The sequence below is a fragment of the Ixodes scapularis genome, unplaced genomic scaffold, assembly GCF_016920785.2.
Source record: "Ixodes scapularis isolate PalLabHiFi unplaced genomic scaffold, ASM1692078v2 PGA_scaffold12__126_contigs__length_90152505, whole genome shotgun sequence".
NCBI classification, from domain to species: domain Eukaryota; kingdom Metazoa; phylum Arthropoda; class Arachnida; order Ixodida; family Ixodidae; genus Ixodes; species Ixodes scapularis.
Window position 1 is genome coordinate 28410135 of NW_024609838.1, and position 14504 is coordinate 28424638.

The following is a 14504-nucleotide window of genomic DNA, read 5'->3' on the forward strand; positions in this document are numbered from 1 at the left end:
CGCATTGATCACCGTGGCGATTTTGCTGGCGAACTGATTTCGAGTTGTATTTTGAACCCCAAATATTTAAAGCTTGGTTCCGGTTTCAATGATTTCGTGATTCGTTTCGGCAGTTTGAGGCCTGGTTCGTTGGTATTCGACTCAAATAACTGGATATAACTTTCAACTGTGCCAGCATAAACGTGTATTTAAGCTCTTTAAAATAATTTGTGTCATAGTGCAAAATAAAGTTCTTTTTGTAGGCTAGATTTTGCATGTACTTATAATCGTAATGAAATTAATGAACGTGTGTATTATACCATTCACTGGAAGCAACCGGAATCAAGAACGCAAGTTCTTTTCTTTTCGGTGCACAAGACAGCTCTGTGCCCGTCTCAAAACTGCTTGCAGCAAACCTTTGACGAGCCTATCTCTGGAAGTGAGCTACTTGCCCTGGCGAAAATATGGTGCTGCGTCAAAGAAAACTATATCTTTGCACGGAAAGGGTAACACGATCTTCGGAAAAGTCGTAAGATGCTGAAAGGTACTTTCTACAACTGAGAACTTGCTCTCTTCTGGCAGTTCTGCTAGGTGTGTCGGACGAACGTCTTAGAAAAAGTAAGTGTTGTCAATCGTTTCATATTTCAATAGGTTAAGTTGTTTATTGTATTTTTTTTTTTTTAACGTAGAAATTAACGTAGGGAACTGGAAAGGCTCGAGACGCTTACACTTCAGTCCGAGAATAGAAACCCCGATGGTAGAAACGCCGGTAGAAGGACGTGATGAACTAGAATAACGCAAGCAGTGCCACGCGAACTCGAAACTAGACACAACCGAAACCGCTAAATTCAAGAATTTAAAAATTAGAGTTAAAAAAAAACAACTAGTGAGTTCTAAAGCGTGTACAACCCATGTTCTCAATCGATCTGCAAGTTACAAACAGGCCAAAAATGCAGTGGAAGCTGCGCCTCCAACACGCGCTATTTGCCTTCCGCTGGGCTTAGGCTTTGCGTGCGACAAAGCGTTCGTTATCAAGGGCAGAAAGATCTTGCTGGCGGCGGAACATCTAGCCTCCAAGTTTGAGCATTAGGAAGAATTATCGCCACTCTATTCCGTTTCACCTTAGGATGGACCGCAGCTAATGCTACGAGCCATCCCAGCCTATCCAGCGCTGTGAACATCTCTCCCGTAGATCACGTGGAACTAACGTGGCATTTGATTGGCTTCGATGACCCGTAGCGTCCGCTACGGTCCATCGTTCTTGTTTCGTGCAAACACAAGTTATTATTTTTTTTTTTTTTTACACAAGGAGTATTTGGTTAATGCGGTTTTATTTTTATCTGTTTTGAGGATCACTACCGCCGTTCCAGGTGATGGGGACGATGATGCGGTACGTCGCAGCTGCCCTGTTGGCAGTGGTAGCCAACCCGTGCGTGGCGACATACTACCCTGCGACGCTTGGCGCAGAAGTGACCACTGTACCCGGACTGACGGAGCCCTACCCCTACAAGCACTACTCCGGTTACCTCACGGCCGGCGAAGGACGACAGCTACACTACTGGTGCTCGCAAATGTTTACACTTTCGCTCCGAGATTCAAGCGTCGGCTAGCTGATGAGATGCGCCAGGAGCAACGATACATACTCTCTGGAAACAGTCGTAAAACCGCGATCTCACTAATGCATAATGTGCAAAAGACAGGGACTGTCTTTTGCACATTACGCAAAAGACAGTCCCTGGACACTGCCTGAAACCTTGTATGAGGGTTCTGACAGATTGATCGTACAAACGCTGTCTGTCAGCGGACAAATGTTCGAAGCACACATATAGGTGAAGCAAAACGCGCTTCGAAGTATTATTTTAAAACAATGAAAAGGACTTGAACGTATCTTATCGCGTAAATAAAAAATAGGAAGCTCATAGACCGCCTTTGTCACTCGGCTACGCTCTTCGCAAACATTGCGCTTCGCAAACAAACTTCACAAACACTGCGCAAACATTTTTTTTCATCATTTTTTTTTTTTTTTTTTTGCCCTACACGAGCACGAGCACCTGCAAGATCGATGTGAGCACAGACGCCGGACGGACAAGGCTAGACCCTAGGAGCTTCGCCCCTAGAACTGGCAAAAATGAAAGAAAACTAACTTCAAGACAATTAATATTCCCAACCTCGGCTGAAAGCTGAAGCTCAATTTTTTTTTTCTTTAACGTTTACGTTGTTGTTTTCTTCTCGCACCGCTGACGGCATTACACGGCGCCGTTGAGGTAGGCTCCAAAGAGGATTGTCTCTCAGACCGCAGTGTAAGGAACAAAACAACAAACATTGCGACGCTATTTATCTTGTGCGTATGTGTGAGTTTGTGTGGGAGTGTTTTACCGAGAGCTAGGCCGCTTGTGCGAGCGCTAGGGCTTTCAGAGAGGTTCCGTCGACACCGCAAAGATTTGAAAAAGTAATTGTAATTGTGCCTCAAAATTTCGAAATTACTGACACTAGAAAGTAATTAAATTACAATTACAATTCCTTTTAGCAAAAAGTAATTAATTACAATTACGAATTACCAATAAAAGTTATTGAATTATATTAATTCAATTACGGTAATTGAATTTCTACCCAAGTATGCTGCCTACGAGAGCCAAGCCAAGCAGCGATAGCCGACGACGTAGTGGAAATGACCTCCGCTCCTGAGCTTCTCGCCATTGCCGCCACGCGGCATCGATTTCGCTGGAGTCGCCACGTACATGACTGGTCCAACGAGCACGTAGCTTTCACTGCACTCTCAGATCTGGATTGGGTTACCTCAAGTTGAGCACTATTTAGCTCCTACGGAGCAGAGTAGCGCAATCCTTTGATCCGCGTGTTTCGCCGACAACATGGCCGACAGAGCAGCTCGGCGCGAGTCACGTGGTACTCAGAGTCCCAGGAGACGGCCCGCCCTATGGGAGAATACATGGAGATCGACTCAACACGGCTGATTAAAATATAAACCCCAAATTCACACGTTTCGAAACTAGTCTGTCGTGAAGTTGGTAAAGCACAAAACACTTTATCAAAGTTTTAACAATATTGGATGCGTGTGAAAATTGTGAGAAGGCAATTTCCAAGGCAATGGCGTTTGAAGCGGACGATTGTTTTGCGCCGTGGAGATGGACTTTATGGATTGGCCGCAGCGGGTCACGTGAACGGTGTGACGTCGCTGCGTCGTCTGCTGCATGATGCCGCTCAAGCATTTTTTTTAAACAAATTACATTACTACATGGCAGGTCGGTATTTTAGGTCGCCCTTACTCACCCTCACCTTCACAGCCACACTCACCTAAGCCCCTCACTCACACTCACCCTCACAGCTACACTCACCTTCAGCCCCTCATCCTCACAGTCACACTCACCTTCAGCCCTTCACTCACCCTCACTTAACCTCACGCCCCTCACGCACTGATGGCCCTCATGCACTCACCGCCCTCACGGCTCTCACGCACTCATGGCCCTCACGCCCCTTACCGCCCTCACTCACTCATACCCCTCACGCCCCTCACGCACTCATGGCCCTCACGCCCCTCACCGCCCTCACGCACTCATACCCCTCACGCCCCTCACGCACTCATGGCCCTCACGCCACTCAGGCCCGCTTCAGATGGGGAAATTTCGCCCAGAAACTTTACGTCGCAACACCAACAACACGGGCCGCCCGCGTTCACACGCAGCAACCGATTGCTGCAATTTGCCATCTTCGTCATCAAATCTTTTTTTTTCATGCACTATTTAGACACACAATTACGCTTGTGTTTTTATGCATTTAAATCTTGTTGGGAATACTAATGCATCTTTCTGAAACAGTTTATTTCCAAAAATGACCAATTTCAAACCAGAACTAAGTCTTTCCTTGTCATCATCACCGGCACGAGGTATCACGTGAAAATATAGCCTCCCTGATTGGAAAAAACGTCTTCAAATTTCTCCGAGTTGCTGGCTTGTTTCGAGCCGGACCCGATCTCAGCAATTCGTGTCGATCTTGGGAAAGCTAGGGAACAACCCGCCAGCAACACCAAAATTGAAGGGGGCCTCACGCACTCACCGCCCTCACGCCCCTCACGCACTCATGGCCCTCACACCCCTCACCGCCCTCACAACCCTCATGCCCCTCACGCACTCATGCCACTCACACACTCACCGCCCTCACGCCCCTCACGCACTCATGGCCCTCACACCCGACACGCACTCACCGCCCTCATGGCCCTCACGGTCCTCACAGACCTCACGGCCCTCACTCACCCTCACACTCATGAATGTTCCTGGTTCAGAAACTCACTCACCCTCACCTCACCTGTGAAGATGAGGGTGAGTGAGGGTGAGTGAGGGCCCTCATTAGTGAGGTTTGCCGAGGTATGCACGGCACACAACTTAGCGCAAATTACTGTAAACTGTTCCTGGATTATGTCAAAAACTATTGTCGTTCCGTACATCCCCAAAATATTCAAGGAACGGCGATTTTCCCACGTTCCCCATGCATTTATGACCGGAGTTGGAACCCTCGGGCGTTCACCGCTAGTCGCCGAGGGACGGCGTTCTCGATTGCGCTACTCTGCTCCTAGCCTGAAGAAGGCAGGGCAAGGTTAACACGTGTCGGGGTGGAGGTAGCAGACGGAACGCTGGAAAAGAGAGGGAGAAACCTCCTTCTCTCTTTAGCGTTCCGTCCGATTCCTCCTCCCCGACCCTATCTTCTTGAGTTGCAATAGGGAGTTTTCGTATACCGTATTCGCCGTCCCGCAGCGCTCTCCGCAACCCGCTACGATACCCAGGACTCTACATCCAAGGCCTTCGGCGCGCAGTCGCAGTAGCGGCGTCTTCGTTGCGGAGAGCTTAGCGGAGGTGAAGACGTGGTCTACGAAAACTTTCTAATGCTGCTCATTAGGAAGTTTTCTTAGACCGCGTTTCCCCCTCCGCTAAGCCCACCGACACGAAGCAGCTACTGCGACTGCGCGCCGAAGGCCTTGGATGTAGAGTCCTGGGTATCGTAGCGGGTTGCGGAGAGGGTTGCGGGACGGCGAAAACGGTATACGAAAACTCCCTATTGAGATACTTTATCGGGAGCGGTCTACGAAAACTTCCCAAAGACAAAGCCATTAAATATCCAACTTGAATTAATAATTCAGGTTTTGAAAAACAGTTTAAAAAAACTGAAAAAAAAAAAAAAAGAGTTAACAGTCTGGTTGGGACACGCGTGTTAAAAAAGTGATTTTACGGGGGGAAAAAAGTTAGCGCAACATTGCCGGCGCAAAACGTGATTTCCACTCTCTTTCTCGGCATTTCGGGCGCGCGGAGGAGAGGTGGATCGGCTTCGCCTTCACGACCGAGTTGGACCGAGAGGGTCATTTTGGAATGACCCATAACGTCATAGACTTCGCGCGCAGAATTTAAAAAAAATCTCTCGCCGTCACTATTGCTCTAAATTTTTTTTTTGTAAAATTTATTTCTCGACACTCGTGTCCCAACCAAACTGTTTTTTTTTTGTTTTTTTTTTTTTTTGGGGGGGGGGGGGGGGGGGAGGGGGAGGGGGTATTGATATGTTAGGCGGTGATTTGAGCTTAGGTGATGGTATGACCAATATTCAATCCAGCCTTACCGGTTGTCTTCCTGAACACTACCACTAAAATAATAGGGCTTTTTTGTTTTGTTTGTTTTTGTAAGTTTTGTTAGGAAGCACATTTCCGATTCTTGTGGCTGAGTGTGTCGCGAGCATTCCTGGTTCACGAGTTTTGGACTCTCCCGTCAGGTTCTTCGAGAGCCAGCAGTCTCCGTCGTCCGACCCGGTGCTTCTGTGGATGAACGGAGGACCTGGATGCAGTTCCCTGGTGGCCACAGTCGGCGAGCTGGGTCCTTTCCGCGTCGGGGACCTGGGTCTGAACATGACCCTCAATCCCGACACCTGGGTCAAGGCGAGTACTTCTTCAACTAGCCGTCAGAGGCCAAGACCTCGGCACGCGCTCGCTGTCTCGCACCGGGGACTGTGCCGGGGCTTTCGACTGCATGTGGGACGAAGCGTTCTCAAAGGTAGAGCTCGCGCTGGAAGCGGAAGATATATACTTGTGGTTCTTATTCCTGACGTCACAATCATATTAGTAGCGAGCGACAAGTTCGTATGGTGCGTAAGAAGCATGGCGGAAGCATAATCTGACCACGTTTCTAAATCAGCACTGTAGCAGATGAGAGTACTAACTTCGCCCTTATTTCTGTCGATGAGAGCGGAAATAATCGTGAAGGCAGATCACAGCGACGCTTTTGGGTCGAGCACGTCGACAATCGCTCAGATTTCAGTCAAGCTTCCTGGTCAAGAGAAGTTAGGGAGTATTCACTGGACGCCATATTTGTGGGTGCTGTTTAGAGCGCATGCTCAGAACGAACTCGCATCGATAGGCCGCTAAGACCGGCACTCTCGATGGTGCGGAATGCACGTTGCAAAAGAACTGTGGAAGATCGCCATCAGCACGCGCTCAGCATTCGCGCACACAGCTATTGGCGACGTGCGCGACCGAAAGCATCGCTGTGGTCGGCCTTCCACGATTGGCCCAAAAGCTGACTATGACGTCGGAAAGGGTATGCCATCGACGGAAATAAGAGGAATGAAAGAACTTTAATTTCGACGGTTTTGGCAGTGTTGCTTTGAGAGCGCAATGATTGCAGGCTTCCACCATGCTATTTACAAACACCATCGAACTTGTTGCTCGCAAGGTAATGACGTCACAAGGGGGAACCATAGGAGGGCGCCACCGAAACATCTCGCCGCTAATGGCCGCCAGTGGATACTCCCTATGGAGTGGGAGTCCTAAAGCCGAGGTCACACTGCTTATACATCATACGAAACGCAGTCTGTATACAGAATCGAACGCGAGTCACCGCGATATCCGTGCTTCGAATGCCACGTGGCAATGAGTTGAAGGATAAAGATTGGCACAAGGCATTCGAGCCACGGATATTGGGGTGACTCGTGTTTGCAGGCTGTCTTTTGTATGTTGTATGAGCAGTGTGACCCTAGTCTGAATGTTCCTTCCACAGGAAGCCCTTGACATAATATATCAGGGTCGCTAAACTCGTCAAACACGTCAAACACAAAGATTCGCGTTATGACACGGTAAAGCGTGTTTCACATGCAGCGGTTTTGGCCCTAGCGGCGCGATTTCTGCCGTCGCGGCGCTCTGGCCAGCATCAGCGGTTGAACGGCACGAGCGCCGCGACGGCAGAAATCGCGCCGCTCTAGGGCCAAAATCGCTGCATGTAAAACACGCTTTAGGGGAGGAACCGAAAGATTGTCGCGAAGGTTTCTTTTCTCACAAAACCGCAGATCCCTCTTTCTTCGTGACGCTTTTCATTGAAGGGCCCCACGGGCGCAACACCGTGGTCCCAAGCGCGCTTTGATGAATCTCGCTACGACTGTGTTTCACATTCTTGCTGGAATTTGAGCACCGAGAGTGTTTGGATGATTGACATCTTGTCCCGCGTGACGCCATCGTTGCAAGAGTCCAATCAGCACGCTCGGCGAACTTCGGCCCCAACTTTGTGTTTGACGAGTTTAGCGACCCAGACCTAGGAGGGCCTTCCGATGAAGCGGTTAAAAGCGACGTTCTTTTGACGTTGATAGAATCAAAAGGTATTTTCAGCAAACCGTAACCGTGTTCCGCGTACAGCAAGGAAACAATTTGCTAAAAGTCCCTATTACCGCTTTCGGTTTGATCCGAGGCACGGGAAATTTTACTGTATTGTCTAATAGTAATAACTTAATAAGTGAACTGTTTGGGATTCAGGTGGCGAAATGTCACGAGTGAAGGTGACGAGAAGACGGACCGTGAACTGAAAATAAAGGTTTAATTGGTGAACTTGTGCCAAACAAAATAACTAAAGGAAGAGCGTCGAAGAGACAGAAAAGCGGGCGGCGATTCGGCGGTGCATGTAACAGAGAGCGAGAGCGAGACTGACTTGACAAGGTCGCGGGCAGCTGCTTACCTACAGTGCGTCGTTATCTCGAAAGTTTGGCAAAGAAAGTTCGAGCGTCGCGCGCTCGGGGCGAGGATGAACTGGCACTTTTGAGAACAAGAAAGCAGCCCTGGGGAAGTTACGTCTGGTGCGAGGATGAACGCGAATATTTATACTTGGTTTCAGCTTTGGTCCGAGCGTGGCCGTTAATATCAGCCGAAGGTCCAATCAAAGAGAGCAAAAAGCGCATCGTCCTGGCGTTTTCTGCTCTTGATAGGACGAGCCGGCGGAAGAGCATGCACTGACAGACGGCGAACACCGCTGGTTCTATGAGCTGCGGGGAGCGAGCCATGACGGTGTACCTTTTTCGCCGTTAGTTTAGCCCTTTGGCTCATAACATCGGCCACGCTCGGACCTATGGTGAAACAAGGTTATAGAAGTCCGTGACCGAGCGTTGCTTTCTCGGCCTTGAGGGTGGCAATATCACTTTCTAATCCATGGGCTTCGTGTTTTAGGTCTTATATATACCGGTAAACCCCGACAACAGCTTTTTGTCTGGTACTCCTTCCAATGTATCTGGAAAATAAAGCCTTGATTTGATTTGAAGTAATCCCCGAGCAGGTTTTGTCAAGATAGGGGAAAACCGAGAAACTCCAAATCGCAACTGCCACTAAAGTTAATCCCCCCCCCCCCCCCCCCACTTCCCCAAAAACGCGAGCTTTAATGAAAAAAAAAAAAAAAAAATTGATGCACTGCTTTATTTTTATTTTTTTGGTTGGCATGAAACAAAGCCACTACGAAAGTGTCGGCATGACTGCATTTTTTTGGTGGGGCAGGGGGGGGAGGGGGGGGGGGGGGGTTCTGCGGGCACGGCCCTTGCGACTGGGCTAGAGCATCCCACAACCGTGTTCTAGTTTCTTAAAAAACAAAAAAATGTCCCAATAAACACCGTTTTTTTTGTCTGACACTGGATATAGATACCAAAAGACGCGTAAAAAAAAATTACCCCCCCAGAGAAAAAAAACAAAAAAACTTTAATTATGAAAAAAAAAAAAGAACTAAAACACAGAACTATACTAATAGCGTAGTCAAAACATCGCGAATAGCAACGTGATTTGAAAAACACGCTGCAGGTGGCGAACGTGTTGTTCCTCGAAGCCCCGGCAGGCGTCGGCTACTCGTACGACCCTACGGGCGTCTACGTGACGGACGACACCCAGACCGCGGATGACAACTACCTGGCAGTCCAGGACTTCTTCGAGAAGTACCCCGAGTACAAGAAGAACGACTTCTACATCGCGGGAGAGAGCTACGCGGGCGTCTACGTGCCCACGTTGGCGTCGAGGGTCCTCAAGAACCCCAACGGCGTTCAGTTCAAGGTACCGGGTCTCTTGATGCACCTCCTGGACCACGTGGGCGCTTTCAGCCGCGAACATCCTGTATTTTGTATGATGTGTGAGGAGTGTGACTGTGGCATATGGGACATTGTAGGGGCACTTCTATTGGAACGAATATCGCTCCCATGTCGAAACGATATTCTAAGCTTCCCAAACCACGGCCAGGCTAGAAAACGGCATTCCTTACGGCCTTTGCTGAACGACCAGCGTGATTGAAACTGTGTGCCAATGTACTCACGAAACAACTGTGGTGCGCTGATTGAAATACCCTTTGGCTTACGATAAGTAACCGCTTGTTTATATACATTTTTTTTTTTTTGTAAAGACAAAGAAATGTTTTGCAGTGTTATGCAGGAAGTGCTCTGCAGGCAGGCGGGCTCAACACCTGTAGCTCTAACTAGTTTGGAAATACCTCCCTTCAGCCCCGGGGTTAAGAGGCCAACACGGTGAGATTAGGGTGTCTTGCTGGAACGAATTAAAGAGCTCTATAGTAGGGGTGATGTCGCAGCGACCCCACCGAGCGGCGGTGAGAGAGAGAAACTACTCCCTAATCTGAAGGCCGTAAGAAAGCGCGCCTTTTCGATCTAGCCCGGCCGTCCTTTCCGGAATGCTATTTAGTATATCTAAATTCAAAATTGTTATTGTGAAGACGGTCGAAATGAAGATGCGACGTCGATCGAACCAACATTCAAACCTACCCGCGCTTTTCAGTACCGCGACCTCACTGCCAGGCAGGCAGGCTCACAGGTCGAGCAGGCGGAGTGTAGAAAACAGAGTATGCCCATGGTTGAAAAAACCCCGAGACTGCGGGTAAACGACACAACACTAAAAAGTCCCTGTTACGTGTTGTTACGTGTTGTTGCGCGAGTTCTTCTGGGCGGGCGAGCTTCCAAAGCATTCATTTCACACCGTCAAACTTTTCGTGACCATTTGGGAACAAATTCTACTGCCAACATGTGAGCACCCGCCTGCCACTGGCATCGCCTTTTATAGTTGCAAGCAAAATCTTTCAATTCGAAAAAAAAAAGTCAAGGAACGAAATTGAGTATTGAATAACTTCGCGAAAAAAAATATTTTGACCTAATATTTGGGTTACTATTTTAGTGATGCTCGTTGGAGTGTTTAGAGAATTTTGCAACAAATCGGGGGCCCCGGAAGAAAACGGCGAAGTATAATCCTTTTACTCCCGAAGAATCATTAGTCTGAAACAGTTTTGCACTCAGAACACTCCTTTCCCGGCAGCGCTATGCGGGAGGCACCCACTTGATCGAATGACGTTTTAGCGAACGCCCACGTTTCATCGAACGACACTTTAGCGAATAGCCGGACGCCGCGAAGCGGCGTTTTCGGGTGGGCCAAGTGAGTTCATATTTTTGTAATGAGTTGCCGCAGACTGTCGCCGCGAAGCGGCGTAAAGCGCAGCGCGACGGATGGGTTAACGCGCGCCCCCGTTACTCGCTAAAACGACCATTCGCTCAAATGTCGCCGTTCGCTAAAATGTCATTCGCTCTTGTGATATGGACCCGCGCTATGCGGATCACAAGTTCGTCTGCTTTCTGCACAGGGGTTGCGATGATGTGACAACGCTGAGATCTTATTGGCTGATTGAACAAAATAGTGGGTAGACCTCAAGGCATCTCATAACCAATCAGAGCTCGGCGTCGTTCTGACGTCACCGCGACCACTGGGAAAGAAGCAGACGACTTGCTCTCCTCATACTGTCTCTTTGAAGAGCCAAAATGGCGTCGAAGCGCAGCAGTCACACTGCCCATACATCAGCCAGGATTTTGATTCGGGGAAGGGGGGGGGGGGGGGGGGGGGGAGGGGGGAGCGTCTGCAGACCGGATGGATGTTGGATGTTCGACGACGTTCGACGACGTTCTAGATGACCTCGAAAGTGTCGTTGGAGGGGCCGGTTGGACGAGTCTTGTCCGCAGATTGCGGTAATATGACGCACCCGGCTCTTTACTATAAACGTGCGCTCCCGGAATCTTTTGTTTCTGGTCCCTCTGCGCGGGTTACAAGGGCATCGCCATCGGTAACGGTGCCGTGGACTTCCCGATCCTGGGAAACTCTCTCATCTTCTTCGGCAACTACCACGGCCTCTTTGGACAAAGGTATAGTCTTTAAGAAAATGCAAAAAGTTTTTTTTTTTTTTTTTTTTTTTTAGTTTGAAACGAATATGCGAAACGAGTTGTTCCTTTGTACGAGAAATTTCGAATCGAAACGAATAATTTAGGAAGCGAAGCGAATACTTGGCGGCCCTAAATACAGTGATAAAAAAACACCCTTAAAACTAAAAAAAGAAAAAAGACACAAGGTTTGATGGGATCTCTACCATGATCGTTCCCCAGCTCGTGTGCACAATTACTTTTATTTTAATGCAGCCATGTCTTATTAATATGAACCCTTCCGTTACCCAGAAAATCTTCCATAATAGTGAATCAAAGTCTAGACCACAACTAATGAACAGGAAGGGTGTCCACAAAAAACAAAATTTTTTTGGGGCGGAAAAAAAAAAAAAAAGCTGGAGATTCATTTGCACAAACACTTTGTGTTACCTATTAGAAACCCAATCCGCAAAAGATTCAAGGGATTAGACTTTTTGCTCCTGTTTTTATTGCTACTGTTCCAGGCTTGGTTGGTGAACTCATTTCAAGTAGGTATTGCATACTGTTTTCGTTCGCCCCCTTTTTTTTTTTTTTTTTTTTTTTTTGAAATGCTTTGCAGAATTTCAGACTTCAAATGCTTCGAATATATTCGAAGTTGACGAGTAGCCCTATTCGATTTCAACTTCGAATCGAATATGGCATTATTCGCTTCCCCTCCCTCTCCCCTACTTAGCAAAAGGTACGGTGTGTACCTTCTGCTGCGCCTGTGGTGCCCGCAAACTCAATTTTTCTTCAATTTGTCGAAGACTTCAGCACGGTGGAAAAATAGAAAAAGCTGTCTGAACAAGGCCAGCCAAGGTGGCATAAGTTTGCTCGGGCTTCGTGCATCTCACTGCAGGAGCACCCGGACGGCCTTGTAAACGTATGCGTGGTTTCTTGATTGGCTCTCATCGATGAATGGCTGGATGGAAAGAAGGGTCAAAGCGTAGGCGAGCTGGTGCACAGTCACAATAAAAAAAAAAAAAAAAAACCCTAAGCGAAAAAGGAAACAAAAATTATATGAGACTGTGCTGTCTGTCCTTTTTGCTTCCTTTGTTTCAACGTTTTCTTTTTTTTGCAACCTCGTTTTTTTTTATTATGGATGAATGGATACGGCTGGAACCTTTTAATCGGGCGGCGGCTTGCGCCCCCTAGTCAAAGGTATATGTAATTCCAACTAATGGCTTATCTCCGATTAAATTCTGACTTAATGAAGAAGGGCAACGATTCTTATATCGCCGCTAAGCGCAAGCATTCATTTACTATTCTCCACAACTGAAAAACACAATTCGTGTGGCGGCTCCTAGAGTATCTGTGTATGCTCTGGTTGCTCTAACGGCCATAACGGCCCCGTACATATGCTGCGCCATCTCACGGCATCGGTCAGAAATGCGAGCGAACCTTCGCCACGCTTGCTCCGTGGAGTCGCGGCGCCGTTCAGAAACCTCTCTCCGCTTCCACCGTGAACTTTAGAGTCTGAGGCGTAAACATCGCGCTCAGGCACCATTGTTAACTAGAGCTTCATGCTAACCAGAGCTTCTCCAAAAACTGGAAGGTTCACATTCATATTGTCCGCGATAGTAGCATAATCTGCAGCACTACATCTGCAGCAGCGTGGGAAGTGTTCTGGAGATGAGTGAGTGTGTCTGTGTGTGTGGAAAAAGAGGGGGGGGGGGGTCTAATTTCCTTCCCCTTTTCGTGGATTTTTTACTATAATTTACCATTATAAAAATGTCTGGTGAAGGCGCGATCGCCGCCCCCACTCCACTTTGTTTCGACGTCACTGATCAGCGAGTAGCGATGCTTCTGCTCATTTTTGCTTTCCCTATGTTCAACAATGCGTGGAGTTGGGCCAGTTTGTTCTTCGTGCCTTTTAAACTGTTTTTTTTTTTTTTTTTTTTTTTTTACTGCGACACGGACAGCGCTGTGCTTGTGCAATCCTTCCACTTGTCTTCCGTCTTTTGCGCTGTTTTGACTTCGACATTTCCAATGTTCGTTCTCTGCACAACCTTCGCATTTGCCCATTACGTACGTTCCATACGTCTCGTCATCCTCTCACAATCGGTATTAGCCCCGAGAAGTTCGGGTGGCGCCCCCTTACGGCGAACCGGGATGACGTCACGGCGAGGAGAGAATTTTTCCCCGACTCGGCCCCGCTCGCCCTGTGGAGGCTGTGACGACGCTAGCTGACGGCGCGCTTGTTTCTATTTAATTTTTTTTGCATGTTTTTCTTGGGAAGTGTAAAATTTTATATGTGCCTTTATTGAGGTATGGCCAGTAGCTATAGGCGAAACTTCAACCAACATTTTAAGCATGGTTGACAGGGCAGGCAACGCATGAATCACAGCTGGTTTATGAAAGTGAAGAAATATGGCCACAATTGCAGGAGCGTCACTATAGATTTACATCTCGCACAATAAATGCTGCTGATGGTCTGAATGAATTGGCAGGTTATGTATACTATATTTTCTTGTATCTGTTTTTAAACAAGATTGCCGAGGCAGAAAAACTGCATGCTGCTCGAGCAACATGCTAAATACAGTCTGGGCCATGGGGAGAGAATCATAAGTAAGACAGCTCGAGTGCAGAAGCAAAAAAAAAAACAAAAAAACAAAAAAAAACAAGGAACATTTATTATACACATAGCTCGCATTTGACCTTTGCTGGATTCCGAGAGTATTTCAATGGACTACACGTGTGGTATCTGTGGACTCGTTTATATCAACCCTCAAGTAATGTATAAGTAACGTAAGCGAAGGTGTCTTCCTCGTTATTAGTCCCTTAAGCCCTAAAATTTAGATTTTACTTAAATCGAATTGTCCTGAAGCTAAAATATCAGAAGCTTTTCTCACGCAGACTGTCGCCCTTTACAGGTTCCACATTTTCTGCTGCTAGTGCTGCATCTACCACTGGACAGACGTTCGAATGCTTTCTTTTACTCCTGTTTTCCTGTGTTGTCGGAGAGTCCAGGTGTAGGGAGTTTGAAGGCTGAGGAAGCTTTTGGGAACCTGCAG

General features: G+C 47.8%; 1 protein-coding gene across 2 annotated transcripts in view; it reads left to right on the forward strand.

Moving 5' to 3' along the window:
• Positions 1–250: 250 nt before the first annotated feature.
• The window catches only part of LOC121835268 (lysosomal protective protein-like), a 29614-nt gene continuing 15360 nt past the window's right edge, over positions 251–14504 (forward strand). The window contains exons 1-5 of one of the 2 annotated variants that reach the window (XM_042289270.1): positions 251–597; positions 1330–1540; positions 5749–5911; positions 9077–9322; positions 11366–11457. In XM_042289270.1, the coding sequence (XP_042145204.1) occupies positions 1353–1540; positions 5749–5911; positions 9077–9322; positions 11366–11457 (689 nt within the window). In that variant the 5' untranslated portion in view covers positions 251–597; positions 1330–1352. The remainder of the gene's footprint in view (positions 598–1329; positions 1541–5748; positions 5912–9076; positions 9323–11365; positions 11458–14504) is intronic. The other variant, XM_042289271.1, reaches the window with a different exon arrangement.